Here is a 17,658-nt window from a genome sequence, read left to right as displayed (position 1 = left end):
AAAATTTGTACTTGATGAACCAGTTAGAGATTTTTAAGGATGTGAGTAACAGGTTTGATAAAAGAATAGTAAGTGGTGTTGTATACTTGGATTTTCAAAGGAACTTTGGAAAGGTCCCCTTTGGTTAACAAAATTGCATTTGGGATATTAGCTAATGTACTGGAAAGGATAAAGAATTGGCTAACAGGAAGAAATCAGTCAGAATAAATGGGTCATACTGACACTGAGGCTTTTGCTGTCGGTGTGCCACAGGATGAGTACTTGGGCACTAGCTGTTCACAATATGAAGCAATGAGTTGGATCTGAGAACCAGATGCAGTATTTCCACATTCTAAGGTCATGCAGAACTGGCTGACAATATTTGCTGGTAAGAAGGTGCAAGAGTCCACAAGTTCTGTTCATCCAGCTCCCCTATACTCGTCTACAGTGACAATTGCCTAATGTATTGAATCCCTCTTTGGCCTTCTCCACTATCCAGTCTCTGTAGTTTCCTGATTGTTGATTTACCACCTTTGGTTCCTCAGTTCAGACTTTTGTGCATCCTGCATGCCCCTGTTCCCACCATTAGAAATTCAGCTGTCAAAGGTTTACTCTCTTGAATTTCAGACTTAAATTTTTCAATCTCTTTTTTCCTGAGAAACCATCTCAAAGTCATTTTTTCAAACAAACTCTTGATCATACTGGCGAAAGTGAGCACTGCAGATGGTGGAGATTAGAGTCAAGAATGTGGTGCTGGAAAAGCACAGCAGGTCAGGCTGCCTCTGTGGAATAGGAAAATTGGTCAGGAATGAGGACTGATGAAGGGCTTTTGCCCGAAGCGTCGATTTTCCTGCTTCTGGGATGCTGTGCCTTTCCAACACCATACTCTTGACTCTGATGGGCGGCACGGTGGCTCAGTGGTTAGCACTACTGCCTCACAGTGCCAGAGACCCGGGTTCATTTCCCGCCTCGGGCAACTGTCTGTGTGGAGTTTGCACATTCGCCCTGTGTCTGCGTGGGTTTCCCCCAGGTGCTCCGGTTTCTTCCCACAGTCCAAAGATGTGCAGGTTAGGTGAATTGGCCATGCTAAATTGCCTATAGTGTTAGTTGAAGGGGTAAATATAGGGGAATGGGTCTGGGTGGGTTGCTCTTCAGGGAGTCGGTGTGGAATTGTTGGGCTGAAGGGCCTGTTTCCACACTGTAAGTAATCTAATCTAATCTCTAATCTTGACTCGATCATCCTCCCAACCTTTCCATTACTCCATGTATTTTTCTCTGAATTGTTTATTTTATCTTATCCCTTCAAAATATTTTGAGGCTTTTTCTTTGTTTCACCTACTTTGTACTTGCAACATATTGTAGTAGCTAACAATATATCTATATTTGATGCATGGTTTAGTAGGAAAAGTTGATCATTTAACACGAATGGAAAAATGAATTCTTCTGCGCAAAGTACACTTGAATATCATATATGACACATTGGTATACATATAAGATCAAGTTTTATATTATTTAGCAATTGCTAGAGGTAACACTTGTCAATTTTCCTAGGGAAGAGAGTGCGTTGGTTGAGCAGTTTGTGTTTGAGGTCTTAGTTGTCTTTGTGGAAAGCCTTGCTCTGGCACATGCAGATGATAAATCATTGGGTAAGTTCTTTATCATATTTCCTGTAATTTATTTATATTCAGCAGTGTTGAAGTATCATAATTTTTAAGACTCTGTTAACTATGTCTTGTTTTAACTTGACCAGCCTTCTGAAAGGGAGTATATTTATGGCATAATGGTGTCTTCCTATTTATCTATTAATTCATGGATGTATGCTTGTCACCTCTGCAATCCTTTTGGTGACTTCAGTCCATCAGATGTACTTCTCTAGAATTCTAATCTGTCCCAGCAAAATATCTGCAAAAGATCAAAGCATTTTCGGCGAACTGCTTTGTGTTTTACTTATTGTTATGATTGAAGAGCTTAAGTTTGATTATTTTATGCAATTTGAACACATCTGCTATTAATTAGGAAAAAAAGGTTTAATTCTTAAACAGTATTAAAATCTCGACTTAAAATTGTTCTTTATCATAAAATAAATTGTTCGTAATCAAAACAAATTGTGTTTTTTTTAGGTACAATTCAACAGTGCTGTGATTGTATCAACCATTTGAAAAGAATTATCAAACAAAAAGCTCATGAGTTGAATAAACCTGTCAAAAGGCGTGTCCCCAGGTTTGTGTGTTGCTTATTGTGAAACTTCCGACTTGAGTATTGTGATTCTTGCCAAATCTCGCCTGTTGAATGTAAAACTTTTTTTGTTTTCCCAAATAAATTAGTGAGGTCAGTCCATTTTTCCCTTAGTTCCCCTGTGCATTGCTTTCAAAGTAAGCATTTTTGCTTGAGAGCAGGACTAGATGCCATCCAGTGCTCCCCTAAAGTGACTGCTGTGGTTGTGTTAATCTTGAGGTGAATTTCAGGAAACCAGCGTCACAACAAAAACTCCAGTTTTGATCATACTCTTCATCTACATCTCTTTATCCTAAGGATTGTCAGAATTCAAAATGCGAGTCTATTTACTCTATGCTATTCCCTAATTTAAAGGCACTGAAGTCAGCTATATTATTCCCATCTCAGTCCTAGCTGAGCAAATTAACTTAATGATTGAGGACTGTTGAAGCTAGTAACTTTACAGTTCTGTATAACTCAGTGACACACGTAATATATTTGCTCATATATCGAAGAAGCATGTGTAATTACCTTTTAAGTAGTGTGCCGGACAGCATACCTGACTCAAAATTATTATTTGTAGTCTGAAACCTGAATAATGGGATGAACTTCTCCTTTGGCTCAAGTGGCTTTTCTTAACAGACAGGAGGGAGTAGAAGTGGAGGCAGACTTGGAAGGGAATCCCTAAAACCTGGAGAGAATGTATTGAGCCCGGTCTGACTTGAAACTTGAAATCGGAAGAGAGAGTGGAAAGACAGCCCTTCGGAAGAGCACCAGTTTGAAAGAAAAACATCACTGGAGAGTTATACAGATTCTCTCTTGTTGTAAATGGTCATTGCCTGGCACATTTATGGCATGAATATTACTTGCCATTCATCAGCCCAAGCCGGAATATTGCCCAGGCCTTCCTTCATTTGGAAACAGACTGCTTCAGTACTTGAGGAGTGATGCTGAACACTGTGCAAGTTCAGTGAGCATACTGACCTCTGATTTTAGGATGGAGGACAGGTCACAGACGAAGTAACTGAAGATGCTCACACTACCCTGAGGAAGTCCTTCATTGATGAGCTGTGGCCGAAATGATTAACCTCCAGCAATCACAACCATCTTACTTTTTGCAAGGGCTGACTCCAAACAGTGGAGAGTTTTACCTCAAAACTCAGTTGAATACTGCTTTGATTTCAAGGGCTGTCACTGTCAGCTCTTTATCCATTTTTGGACCAAGGCTGACTGAGCCTGGTGGAGCCCAAATTGAGCTTCAGTGAGCAGGTTATTAGTGGATAAATGCCACTTAATTGCATTGTTGACAGCCCCTTCCATCACTTTGTTAATGACTGAGAGAGTTGACTGATGAGCCACTAATTGGCTGACAGATTTGTCTTACTTTGTCGGACAGGAAATAACTGGGTAATTTTCCACATTATTGGTAGATGCTAGGGCTTAGCCATACTGGAATGCCTTGGCTTGGCTTGGCTTGGACAAATCTTCAGAATCATTATTGAAATGTCCAAGCCCATAGTCTGTGCAGAATCCAATACCATCAGCTATTTGTTAATTTCATGTGAAGTGACTTCACATTGGCTAATGGCTGGTATCTGCATTATGGGGAGCTCAGAAGGAGGCTGAGATGCAATGTTCACTTGGCACTTCTGACTGAAGATGCTTACTTATGCTTCAGTATTGTACTTTGTAAGTGATGGGCTTCTCTATCATTGAGGATAGGAATATTTGTGAAGCCATGCTAGTCACCAGTCAGTATTCACTTGTGAGCACTGATGAGTGATTGTTCATCTGAAGGTACTATTCCGCATGCTATCACAGCTTAAAACCATGTTTATTTAAAACTTGGCCATTTTATTTTTAAAAACTGCAGAACCTAATAAAAACTGCACCACACATCTTGTGACGGAAACTGTCCCTACTCTGAAAATGGATCTGAAAATGCATTGTTATTTGGACACTTCAATGTGCTGTTGTTGAATGATAGTGACCTACATATCACAATACTCCAAATGCAGAACAAAGCAATGTTGATTAGAGGTCACATATTTACTCCATGAAAAAAAGGGGTACAGTTGGGTTTGGCATTCACACACCAGTATTTCTAACCATCAATTCAGGAAGAGTATAAATGAAAGCCTTCTAGCAGGTTGCCTCAATATCTTCACAATTGTAGAACAGATAGGAGAATGGCAAGAGAAGATAATGAAATGTGAAGTAATACTCATAAATGTTATTTTTCTGATAGTGTGAAAAGACTTATTTTAAAATTTAGGTTCTGAGACATTCCTAAAGCCTAAATCCTATGGCTAGAAAAATGTAGAAACAAAAATTGCTCAAGGCATTAAGTTTGTACAGCTAGTGTCTCTGGTATCTATATGACTGTGAACAGGTAGTTGTAATTAAAAAAAATCACAGAATTGTGACGATATGTTCTTTATATGTTTCTCATTTTGCTTCCACAGGGGATTTCCTGCTGATCAGATGGTATGTTTGACAGATGTTGTCATGTGGTTACTGACTCAGTGTGGGCGACCCCAAACAGAATGTCGGCATAAATGCATGGAGCTCTTTTATGAATTTGTTCCCATTTTGCCAGGTGTGTTTGCTTTATTTAATAAAACAACTACAATTATAATTAATGTGCAATTTATTTCATGTTTCCTTTTTTGAAATAGCAATTAGTCAGATTACTTATGACTTTGATATGTGATATATTAATAAAAAACTGTCAGTTGTGCAATTTATTTACAAAGTAAATCTTTCCTTAATTGCAGTCTGCCTTGTATCACTCGAGTATCATGCCAGACTCCCCTCCCCATAAGAAAATCAAGTTCTTATTGTCGCCCTGCCTCGTGGGTTCACAACCCTTTAGCCTCTGTTTGGAATCAGTTCCATTACTGCTTATTTAAACAGCTATTTAAGATGCTTATTGTGGGTGTCAGATTTCTTGCTTTTCAAAATATTGCTCAAATGTTTGAACATTGGTTTTAAAGCAATCCCTCCCCATTTCAGTTCTCAACTTTCAAAAAATCACAAGGAAAGCAAATGACATTTACACATCTCTATTATAATTAATTTAGGTTCAAGGTATTTGAGGATTGATTAATTCAAATTAAATAATTCTCAATCTTTTCTGATATTTATAAAAAAACTTCAAAGTTCTGTGAATCTTTCTTTTCCAGAGATGCTTGACTGGTCATTTTGGTTCTTGTAGTACTAGTAGTTGAGGTGGCAGGCTGGTGTTCTGTGATCATGCTGCACTATGTCACTTTGAACTGGATAGTATGAAATACAAATCTTGCTCTTCCTCCAGCTTTCTGTTCCAGATGCTTGGCTGATGGTTGGAATCTCTCAAAACAATGCAGTTGCTATTTCATCAATATAATGGGCAAATCAAGCATGGATTAGATGGGAAGTGGCATTGTGCATTGTTACCACAGTACCATATATGCTATCAGGTTTCGACCATTGTTTCAAATTGTTATATGATTTTTAAGAATAAGTGATGACAAGCACAGAGATTGCTGAAGAAACTCTAGTCTGGCAGCATCTGTGAAGGTGGAGAGAGAAATAGTTAAAGTTTCGAGTCTAGTATGACTCCTCTTAAGAACTTAGGAATCAGAATTACAGAATGAATGATAACCTGTAATTGAAAATGATGCCTGTATTTTTGTTTTAGGAGCCAGAACAGCATCATTGTGGTTGGAAGAAATTTTGAAGAGAAATGGTGTTTCATTCCTGGTTAATAAATTTGAAGGAGCTGGCAGTGATCATGACAATTGTTCAGGAATTATTTGTCATCCCACTCTCCAAGCTCTGAAAGAGCCTTTTAGTGTCAGAGCTGCACTACAGTGGATGGATATGTTACTGGCAGCTCTAGATTGTTACAATACCTTCATAGGGCTACATTTGGTCAAGCCAAGTAAAATAATGGGTGAGAGTGTTTTTTATGTACTTTTACATTTGAGGTATAGTTTACAATTTATTCTATTTGACAATTAAAATATTGTTTGCACTAATCAAGTTGAAGACTTACATCTGAAGCATTCCTCTATCTCACATCTTTGGTACTGAACTTAGTGTGTTTTTGCAGTATTTTCCTTTCTGTTCTTCTGCATTAATCCTGTTGTATATGGGGAAAATGGCAGCTAGTTGAGAACTGTGAATCTAAATTATCCTGCTGTGATGGGAGGGAAAAAGAGTGCCAGCATGAATTTTATTGGAAAGAGGAGAATGGTTGCCAAGATGACTTTTAGACAATATGAGGAAGAATGATAGTTTTAGTTGAGGAAGGTTGCCAATATAAATCATAAAGGACAGGATAGAATAGTGCCAGTGTGATTAGGGGAAAAAGGCATGAGCAACAACTTACATTATTGAACCACTTAATATGGGAAAATGTACAAAGGCGTGTCACTGGAGAATGATCGGCACAAATTGACATTTAGCCATAGGTGCAAATATTAACAGAGGTGATGTTTTAGTCTTAACCAAAGGCCAAGTATAAGAAGTGTCTTAATAAAGGAAAGGAAGGTGGAGAAGCAGAGAGATGTAGAAAAGGAAATATGGATGTTAGGGCCTGTGTGATGGAGACAGACTTTATTGAACCCTTCAAGGAAGAGCTGGATAATAATCTACAGGAAGTGTTGAAAGGTCACATTCTTTGAAGATTGTGATGTTGGGGAAAGTTGCAGAGATAGAGAACGTGAAAGGCATGGAGAAATTGGAGAATGAGGATGAGAATCTTAAATTTGAGGCATTGGTAGGCCAGGACTCAATGTACAACACATGGCACTTGTGACTTAACATTCAGCAGATGAATCTTGGATGAACTAGCTTTAGGAATGTGGGTGATGTAAGACCAACTGGGAGAGAATTGAATTAGTTGAATTTAGAAGTAATAACAACATAGATGAACCTTTTAATGGCAGGCTGATGCAGGAACAAGGCTGGGTGACATTCAGAAGGTGGTCTTTATAATAAAGTGCAAGTATAGTTGGATGCTAAGACCAGAATCAAACAGGGCCACCAGAATTGAGAACAACCTGGATTCAACCTGTGAGGCTGCAGAGGAGATGAAATCACTAATAATAAAAAAAATAGAGTTTATGGTGGAGGATGACAACAATAGATTCTGGTTTGTTAGTTGCTTCATTTTGAGGAAGCTACAGCTCAACTAGAATTGGATGTTACGCAAACAAACTGAAATTTCAGAGGATTTGAGAGACATCGAAAGGGTGCATGCACAATCTGATTTATTTTTAGAAAATGTCACCAAGTGTTTGCAATTGTTGAGAGAGAAGAGAAGGTGAATTCAAGCACTCCAGAGGTATGGTGTAGGGAGAAAGCCACTGCAAATTATTTTCTTGCTACAACCAGATGTTAAGAAAGGAACCTTGTAACTGTTCACATGTACAGTGGGAGAGTGGCCTTTGAAGAGAATATTGTGGTCAGTTCCAGCAAAGGCTCCATATACTGAACCATTTTACTGATGCAGGAGAGGAGAAGACAGTTGTCTCAGTGTTGAGGTTAATTAGTGACAATAAAGTTCAATGAATTGGAAGGTTAATGGTGATTTTATTTCAGTTTAATAGTCAAACGTAGCAATATTGAATACAAATACATTTACATTATAGCCTGCTGCTTTTGAGTCAGTTTTCCATTTTCAACTTTAAAGTTTTTCTAAATATTTGGGTATATTCGATCTTCCACCAAATGGTGTATTTCTCTTATTATTAGCTTTGCTCTGGAGTTACCTGCTTAAACATGTCTGGTCAGTAAATTATAATTCTTAAAACCACTGCAAGTTAGGGTCTGTCGGTGAAATCTCGATCCAGCGGGATGATGGGAAAATGGAAGTTCTTGATAAGCATAATGCCTTGTACTAAATGTCTCGGATGTTTTCTTTGGACATTTCCAGGAACTTCCGAGAATTCCAGCTTCCTGAAAGCCCTGAATTTCTTCTTGACAAATCTTGCAAGGCATGACGTCACAGCTGCAGAGGAGAGCTTTGCTTATGGCATCAAAGGCATACTTTTTAGCCCAAGGGAGAGAGAGGACTACAATTTCAATAAATGTACTATCATTGTTCGTATTATGGAATTTGTTAGCATGGTCCTGGAGGACTGCCAGCAGGATTTCTTGAAGGTAATAATTCAGATATTTACAGAATGTACTGAGTATTTGGATTAGGTTAAATTGAGTTTTATAATTATTAGTCAATAATGTAGAGTAATGCTTTTATTTTAGCCATTTTTAGCCTTTTCTAGCTGGAGCTACTTGTTGGCTGGGCCCTCTGTCTCTGCTCCGTCTTGCTCTCAGGAGAATCTTTTCTTTATTCATTCGTGGCATTTGGGTGTCGCTGGCTGACCAACATTTATTGCTCATCCCTCGTTGCCCTTGGTAGTGAGTCGCCTTGTTGAACTGCTGCAGGCCACGTGCTGTGGGTTGGGCAAAAGTGAGGACCGCAGATGCTGTAAACCAGAGATTAGATCAGAGTGGTGCTGGAAAAGCACAGCAGGTTAGGCAGCATCCGAGGAGCAGGAAAATCGACGTTTCGGGCAAAAGCCCTTCATCAGGAAGGCTTTTACCCGAAACGTCGATTTTCCTGCTCCTCGGATGCTGCCTGACCTGCTGTGCTTTTCCAGCACCACTCTGATCAAAACATGCTGTGGGTTGGCCAACAATGCCATTAGGAAGGAAATTCCAGGATTTTGACCCAACAACCGGTGATATGTTTCCAAGTCAGGATGATGGTTGGCTTGGAGGGAAATTTGCAAATGGTGGTATATCCATGTACCTGCTGACCTTCTCCTTCTAGGTGAAAATAGGCATGGCTTTGGAAAGTGCTGTCTGAGGACCTTTGGTGAATGTTTGCAGTGCATCCTGTAGATAGTACACACTACTGCTACTGAGTGTTGGTGGTGGAGGAGTGGATGTTTGTAGATGTGCTGCCAATCAAGTGGGCTGCTTTGTCATGGGTGGTGTCAAGCTTCTGGCGTGTTGGAACTGCACCCATCTAGGCAAGTGGAGAACATTCCAGCATTCTACTGACTTGTGCCTTATAGTTAATGGAAAGGGTTTGGGGAGTCAGGTGATGAGTTCCTTGCTATAGAATTCTAGCCTCTGAGTCAGTGGTCACCCCAAAGATGTCGATAGTGGGGGATTCAGTGATGGTAACACCGATTGAATACACTGAAATAAAATCAACATTAAGAGGTGATGATTAGATTGTCTCTGTTTAGAGATGGTCATTGTTTGACAGATGTGGTATGAATGTCATTTGCCACTTGTCAGACTAAGCCTGGATGTTGTCCAGATCTTGTTACATTTGACCATGAACTGCTTCCGTAACTGAGGAATTGTGAATGGTGCAATTATTGGTGAACATCTCCACTTCTGACTTTGATGGAAGGAAGGTCATTGATGAAGCACGTGAAAATGGTTGGGATTACATACGTTCAAACATCACAGATGTGATCTGTTAACTCAAGTATAGGAAATTAAAACTATGGACCTTGCGTTTTATGTCACAGCATAATGCTAACTCACTAGTTTTATCCACCAAATGGTTAGAGCCTTGAAGGAGACCATTCAGCTAGTTTGTGCTAGCTTTCCAAATGAACATATAACCTTCTACATTCTTCCTTTTTAAATGACCATCTGTCTACATTTTGAATACCTCAATTCAACCTGCCTCCGTCACACTTGTTAGTGATTCCAGATCCTAATGCTTCTCTGCATGAAAGCGTTTATCCTGTCACTTTTACTTCCTTTACTAATTGCTTTAAATCTGTGCCCTCTCATTCTCAATCTTTCTAAAATTGAAACATTTTTTCACTGGTTACTGTGTCTAGATCTGTCATGAATACTGCAATCCGATCTCCTCCCAGATTTCTTTTTCCAAAAACATCCGCAGCTTCTCCAGTGTGTCTTCATAAGTGAAATTCCTCATCTCTGGAACCATTTGTATAAAGCTCTTTTTTCTCCTATGTATTCATGACATTCCTAAAGTACAGTGCCAAACAAGTGTTTTTGTGCAGGTTTAATGTAACAGTTACTGGAGTCATGGTGTTTTACAGTATGGAAACAGACCCTTTTGGTCCAACTGATCCATGCTGAACTGGTTTCGCCCCATTTGCCAGCATTTGGCTCATGTGTCCATCCAAATGTCTTCTAAATGTTGCAATTGTACTTACCTCCACCATTTCCTCTACCACCATCTGCATGAAAGAGTTGTCCCTCTGGTCCCTTTTAAATCTTTCACCTATCACCTTAAACCTATGACTTCTAGTTTGAGACTCCCCTAGCCTGGATAAAAGACCTTGGCTATTTACCCTATCCATTCCCTTCATGATCTTATAAACCTCTATAAGGTCATCCCTCAGCCTCTGATGCCCTAGGGAATAAAACCTCAGCCTACTCAACCTCTTCCTATTGTTCAAATCTTCCAATCCCAGCAATATCCTTGTAAATCTTTTCTGCATGCTTCCAAGTTTAACAACATTTTTCCCATAGCAGGGAGACCAGAATTGAATACAGTTTTCTAAAAGTGGCCTCACTAATGTCCTGTAATGTGGAATTTGATACCCCAAGTCCGATATGCAGTGCACTGACCAGTGTCGGCAAGTGTGTCAAATGCCTTCTTCACCACCCTGTCTACCTGTGATGCCACTTCCAAGGAATATGAGCCCTGAATATTCTTGCTTTCCATTCATTCACCGATACCTGCAGTCAAACTGATGTATTGAACCATGTGACTTCATGTTTGTCTCTTCTTTTTGGTTGAACAGACGATATTCTTCTAAAATTTCTTTGCATTTTTTCTCCCTTTTCCATTCAGATGCTGGAGAAATACTTACTAAATTCCACCCTGTTCGAACTTGTAGCAACAGTAGTCATTGATCCACCGAGTATAGGATTTAATATGGCAGATGTACAAGTAATGAAAGGTCTACCAGATATCTGTGTGAGGTTGTTGAAAGCAGCACTAAGATCGCCTTATCAAGAATCATTAGAGTGCAGCATGAAAAAAAGGCTTAAGTCACAGAGGTAAAATTAGAATTGATGTTACAGGAATAATAATGAATTAAAATGTAAGCCGACAGGTTTGGCACATCTGTGGAGAGAAAACAAGTTTAACACTTGGAGTCTGGGGACCCTTCTTCTGAGGGTCTCCAAACATTAACACTTCTTTCTATCCCCAGATGCTGCCAGACTTGCTGAGTTTTCCCAACAATTTCTGTGTTTGTTTCTGGAAAAGATTTTCTGGTGTAGGAGACAGTCCAGAGAAGATGCATTAGACTGACCTCAAGAATAGAAGGAGGAGGTTGGGACTGTACTCATTGCAATTTAAAAGAAAAAGAGGACACCTTCTTGAAAATTAAAGGTTCTTTGGAAACCATGGGGTAGGTGTGGGAAGGTTGTTCTGCCTTGTGGGAGAGTTGAGGAACAGAGGGCAAAATCTCAATAAGGGTCAAACATTTAAGATTAGATTAGACTTACAGTGTGGAAACAGGCCCTTCGGCCCAACAAGTCCACACCGACCCGCCGAAGCGCAGCCCACCCATTCCCCTACATTTACTCCTTACCTAACACTTCAGCATGACCAATTCACCTGACCCTGCACATCTTTTGGACTGTGGGAGGAAACCGGAGCACCCGGACGAAACCCACGCAGACACAGGGAGAATGTGCAAACTCCACACAGTCAGTCGCCTGAGGCAGGAACTGAACCCGGGTCTCTGACGCTGTGAGGCAGCAGTGCTAACCACTGTGCCACCGTGCCGCCCCAAAGTTAGAGATAAGGAGGAATATTTTTCTCTCCAAGTATTGTGAATCTGTGGAAATTTTTACCACAGAATGCTGTTGAGGCTAGGTCATTAAAGCATATTCAAGACTGAGATGGGTTTTTTTGTCAGTAAGGGGATGGAAGGTTACGGTGAAAAGGCAGGAAAGTGAAATTGAGGATTATCAGATTAACCGTGAACTCACTGAATAGCAAAGCAGACTTGATGAACTAGACGGTCTGCTTCAGTTCCTACGTCTTATGGTCTCATGGTCTAAAACCAATGAGGGAGGAGAGCCCGGTTCAAATTTTGCATTTTTTGGTATATTGACTGAAGGACCCCCATAAGCATCATCTAGGTACCGCAGAAGTGGAAGGGATCTGCTGGAAAAGATGAGGAGGAAATTCATTTAACACAAAGACTGTCATGGAAGAAAAAGACTGATACATGATTTTTTGTAAATATGAAAATGTTAGACTGCTATCTGCAAAATTGATTAAGATTTCAGACCAAAATCTTGCATCAGAACATTGTTTTGTCAAAGGTGTTGACACAAAATGTTAACCAATCATTTCTGTTTCAAGTCATAAATGATTGTTTACTTTCAGATTTCCAGCATTTCTGCATGTTTTAACTTTTAATTTATGTGTTTATGTGTGTGACAGCATTGAAGATCTGTGTAATGTTGATCTATACAGTCAGTCAGATCATGCCAAGTTGAACTCCATACTGTTAGCCTGCAAACAACTCCACAAGGCTGGACTTCTGAACTCTGTATTGAAGTGCCAGGTAATTTTTACATCACAAAATCAACAGTACACTAAGTCCCATACATATTGAAGCAGTTTTTTTTTCTTGTATCGTATCTGTAGCATTCACAGGAGAGTGGGGTTCAAGTTCCACATTCTCTAGAAGTGTGACATAACATTGCTTAACAGGTTGATTGGGAAAATACTTATCTGAAGAATTCTAAAATATGCAGCAGACAGTTGAAACAACATTCATTTATTCCTGAAGCAGTGCTTCATGTTAATATTTCCAATTGTGAAATGCAATTTCACACCCAAAAGCTAGTTGCTGTTGAAATGAAGAGCAGTGTCTGGCACAATGTAGGATTTTTCTTTAAAGTTTGATGTCAGTGTAATGAGTTTGAAGTGATTTTATTAACAAAACAGATCTGAGTGCCATCTCTCATTGAAATAAGAAAATTCAGCCTGCGATATTCCAGAATTATCTCTCCATGGTAAGGGTTTCTTGTGTCCTGGCAAAGAAAAAGGTGAGATGTAAGAGGGTAAGATTGCCACTGAAATAAAGATAATGCCCAGTATGAACAAGAAGTAGATTAACAGAGCAGTAGATGTGATCTATATGGACTCCAGTAAGGCGTTCGACAAAGTTCCCCATGCAAGACTGATTAGCAAGGTTAGATCTCATGGAATATAGGGAGAACTAGCCATTTGGATACAGAACTGGCTCAAAGGTAGAAGACAGAGGGTGGTGGTGGAGGGTTTTTCAGACTGGAGGCCTGTGACCAGCGGGGTGCCACAAGGATTGGTGCTGGATCCTCTAGTTTTTGTCATTTATATAAATGATTTGGATGCGAGCATAAGAGGTACAGTTAGTAAGTTTGTGGATGACACCAAAATTGGAGGTGTAGTGGACAGCGAAGAGGGTTACAACAGGATCTGGACCAGATGGACCAGTGGGCTGAGAAGTGGCAGATGGAGTTTAATTCAGATAAATGCGAGGTGCTGCATTTTGGGAAAGCAAATCTTAGCAAGACTTATGCACTTAATGGTAAGGTCCTAGGGAGTGTTGCTGAACAAAGAGACCTTGGAGTGCAGGTTCATAGCTCCTTGAAAGTGAAGTCGCAGATAGATAGGCTAGTGAAGAAGACATTTGGTATGCTTTCCTTTATTGATCAGAGTATGGAGTACAGGAGTTGGGAAGTCATGTTGCGGCTGTACTGGACATTGGTTAGGCCACTGTTGGAATATTGCATGCAATTCTGGTCTCCTTCCTATTGGAAAGATGTTGTGAAACTTGAAAGGGTTCAGAAAAGAGTTACAAGGATGTTGCCAAGGTTGGAGGATTTGAGCTATGGGGGGAGGCTGAACAGGCTGGGGCTGTTTTCCCTGCAGCGTTGGAGGCTGAGGGGTGACCTTATAGAGGTTTACAAAATTGAGGGTCATGGGTGGGATAAAAAGACAAAGCCTTTCCCCTGGGGTCAGGGAGTCCAGAACTCGAGGGCATAGGTTTAGGGTGAGAGGGGAAAGATATAAAAGAGACCTAAGGGGCAACTTATTCATGCAGAGGGTGTTACGTGTATGGAATGAGTTGCCAGAGGATGTGGTGGAGGCTGGTACAATTGCAACATTTAAGAAGCATTTGAATGGGTATATGAATAGGAAGGGTTTGGAGGGATATGGGCCGGGTGCTGGCAGGTGGGACTAGATTGGGTTGGGATATCTGGTTGGCATGGACAGGTTGGACCGAAGGGTCTGTTTCCATGCTGTACATCTCTATGACTCTAAGTCCGAAATGCAAGCCTAAATTTAACTTGGGGTGAGTGTCATATTGGCAGGGACCAAGATAGTTTTGTAAGCTGTCTTGAGTTCCACACCATGCAGTTGGGGTGATTTTAAATCTGAAGTCTCTTCTACCATTGGAAAATGCTAATTGACTGGTGGGTGGGATAGTAAAAGGCCGACTTGAGGGATCAAAGGCAGTCTGGTGCGTGTTTCTGTGCACTATGTGACTTGTGGTGGGTATAGGGAGCCCAGTGTGGAGGAGGCCTTTTCTGTTCCTCTGTAAAGCAAGTTTAAAAACAAAGAGAAATATATTATCTTCCTGGATTCTTCTGGCTGTGGCTCTCATGTAGATCATTTGACCAATCTTGTGCAAGAATAGTGACCAAATTTTATGTCTTTATCCACTGTGAGAATTAGTTAACTTTGATCAGAAGAATATTAAAATACATTAAGTTTGAAATGTTACTGTTATTTAATACAGATTGGAAGTATTGTCCCACCACTGAATTTGAAGCTTTTATCAACTGTCTATAAAGGGATTGCACCTGGAGATGAAAGGAAATCACTTCCGACAATGGATGTCAGCAGTAAGATGTTAGCAGATGGACTATTACAGCTGTCATTTTCTCTTGGTGGGCAGGTCAGTGACTGTTGCAACAAATAAAAAGCGTGATGGATTTCAGAAGTAATCTTCCATTGCAATGCAGTTGTCAAGTGGAGATCTTTTGCCACGGTCCTTTATGTTTCTTTCCTTACTTATATTTTCTGGTTGAAAATAAATTCTTCAAAATAACCGTTTGCAGTACTGGAAAATTTACTACACCACAGTCTTCACTTCTAAAATGGGATTTTATGGGAACCCACTGAGTATGCTGGGAACCAGTTGGGGTGAGAGGATATGATGTTTGTGTGGCAGAATTAATGGGATGATAGGAATGGTGTATCCATTGCTGTCCTGCAACTGCTGGTGTTTTATCAGTGGCATTGAATAGTGGACAAGCCTCAAGTAAATTGAAGTTCTTAAGCATCCAAAGATGTGCAGATTAGGTGAATTAGCCATGCTAAAATGTGCATGGTGTTCAGGGATGTGTAGGATAGGTGCATTTAATCAGGAGTAAATGTAGAGTAACAGGGTAGGGAAATGGTTTTGGGTGGGATACTCCGGAGGGTTGGTGTTGACTTGTTGGGCCGAAGGGCCTGTTTCCACACTGTAGGGATTCTATGATCCTGTTAAAGGCCAATTATTCCCCCCTTCTTGCTGTCACTGAGAATATGCCAACAGCCTCTTGGTGCAGTGATAGTTAAAGACCCAGGTTCAAGTCCCACCTACTCCAGAGGTGTGTCAGGTTGATTAAGATAATTTATACTAGCAGCAATGGTCACTTGGCTACTTGGGACAACCACTAAGTGTATCAGCATCCTCTTTGAAGGGTTGGGGTGGGTCCTTCTGATTGGGCACCCTATGGCCCTTGGAAGGAATCCCACTTCCTGATGCAAGGCTGACCTTTTGATCGCAGTTAATGCTAGTCTTACTCTCTGAATAGCTCTGGTGAATGTGATGTTACTTAGCTCGGTTTGTGAGCCTTTTTAATCTATGCTACTGCTGCCTGGTTGTTAACTTTTGCTGAAAAATGGGAAAAGCTCTGTCTAGATTGAACTAGAAATCTCTTGGATCTGATCTCCTGTTGTCACTATCTCTTCCTGCAGTAAATGTGCACAAGTAAATGTGCATTAGCACTAAGGAATTAAGGCACTATTTGACAAATAAGCTTTAAATAAAATAGACTGTGAAGCACCCAAATCCCTTACTTTATTAATTTCATAGCTGGTAGTTAAATGATTAAGAATTTAATGAATTCATTCTGGCATGATTGACCACAGTTTCTTCCTCCAGCTCTCTGGGATCTCCCTCACTTGATTCCATTCCTATACATCATGGTGTAACAAGGGAACAACCTGCAATGCTCCACTCTGTTCCTGCAGTCTTGCCTCTGGTATCCATCAAGGATCTACTCTTGGTCCCTCTTTATTTCTCACCTATGCACAGTGCCATAGTGACATCCTTGTAAACCCCAATATCAGGTTTGCTAATGATCTTCAGCTTTTCCTCACCATCACCACTCTTAACAGCGCCACTGGCTCTGATTAGTCACATGGTTTGTTTGGTCTCCAGTACTGTCTTAAATAGTCCCAGTTGACCCTGACTTTGGCTTAACTGATCATCACTAAGTTGACCTCCTGCTGTTTTATACACGACTTTGCTTCTGCATCAGCTCATCTGCTTAAGCTATTGTCTGTGCTTTTGTGAGCACTAAGCAAGACAATCACATACTGGCCACATTCCCAAGTTGATCCCTCTGTAAATGAGGACTTACGTAAAACTTGTAGCATAACCTGCACCTGCCCTGTTCACCTGTAACCCTTCTCATTTGCTTTCATTGGTCCAGCAGGACTCTGTTTGAAAATCTTTTCAAATCTCTCAATGGCTTCACCCTCTGTAACCACGACAGTCCTACAATTTTGGAGAATTTCCAGGTCTTTACATCCTTGAATTTAATTATTCCACCATATACCTTCAGCTTTCATGGCTGTAAACTCTGGAACTGCATTTTAACACTGCTGGACCTCTCCTTTGGGACTCTCCTTAAGAACCTGTCTCTGTGACCAAGCTCTGATATGTGTTTTGTCGTTAAATGTTAAGGCTCATAAATCATGTTGGGTTGTCTTACGACATTAAAGACATTCTACATTAAAGACATTCTATAAACACAGCTTGTTGACACTATGAAAGATTAGTTCGGACTTGAATATTATTTCGAACTGAAGATTTTATCATTACTGGAAAATGAAATTGGAACTGTTTAAATAGACTCTGTCTCTTGATCCTTGTAGTGTGAAGAACTGGTCTCGTTGCTGTTGAACACAGTTGAACTCTCTGTGCCACTTTCAGGGGCATCACAGAGACACTTCATCAGTTTTTCTCATGGTGAATACTTCTACAATTTGTTTCCTGAAACCATTAACAGTGAATTGCTCAGAAATCTAAACTCTGCAGTGGCCCAGTTAATGACATCAGCAAGAGAAAACCCAAAAATGGTAAGCACTGTTCAGATTATAATTGTACAGGGATTATTATGGATGAA

At 40.2% G+C, this 17,658-nt stretch overlaps 1 protein-coding gene across 4 annotated transcripts in view; it reads left to right on the top strand.

Annotated features, from left to right (window-relative positions):
• Positions 1-17,658, top strand: part of prkdc (protein kinase, DNA-activated, catalytic subunit) — a 255,219-nt gene that overhangs the window by 75,759 nt on the left and 161,802 nt on the right. For all 4 annotated transcript variants that reach the window (XM_072570496.1, XM_072570494.1, XM_072570493.1 and 1 more), the window contains exons 28-36: positions 1,531-1,625; positions 2,100-2,199; positions 4,659-4,792; positions 5,876-6,130; positions 8,117-8,343; positions 11,039-11,247; positions 12,650-12,773; positions 14,997-15,155; positions 17,408-17,611. In XM_072570496.1, the coding sequence (XP_072426597.1) occupies positions 1,531-1,625; positions 2,100-2,199; positions 4,659-4,792; positions 5,876-6,130; positions 8,117-8,343; positions 11,039-11,247; positions 12,650-12,773; positions 14,997-15,155; positions 17,408-17,611 (1,507 nt within the window). The remainder of the gene's footprint in view (positions 1-1,530; positions 1,626-2,099; positions 2,200-4,658; positions 4,793-5,875; positions 6,131-8,116; positions 8,344-11,038; positions 11,248-12,649; positions 12,774-14,996; positions 15,156-17,407; positions 17,612-17,658) is intronic.

Source organism: Chiloscyllium punctatum, chromosome 5 (assembly GCF_047496795.1).
Source record: "Chiloscyllium punctatum isolate Juve2018m chromosome 5, sChiPun1.3, whole genome shotgun sequence".
Taxonomy (NCBI): domain Eukaryota; kingdom Metazoa; phylum Chordata; class Chondrichthyes; order Orectolobiformes; family Hemiscylliidae; genus Chiloscyllium; species Chiloscyllium punctatum.
The sequence above is the reverse complement of the archived record's forward strand: the minus strand, read 5'-3'. Positions and strand labels throughout refer to the sequence as shown.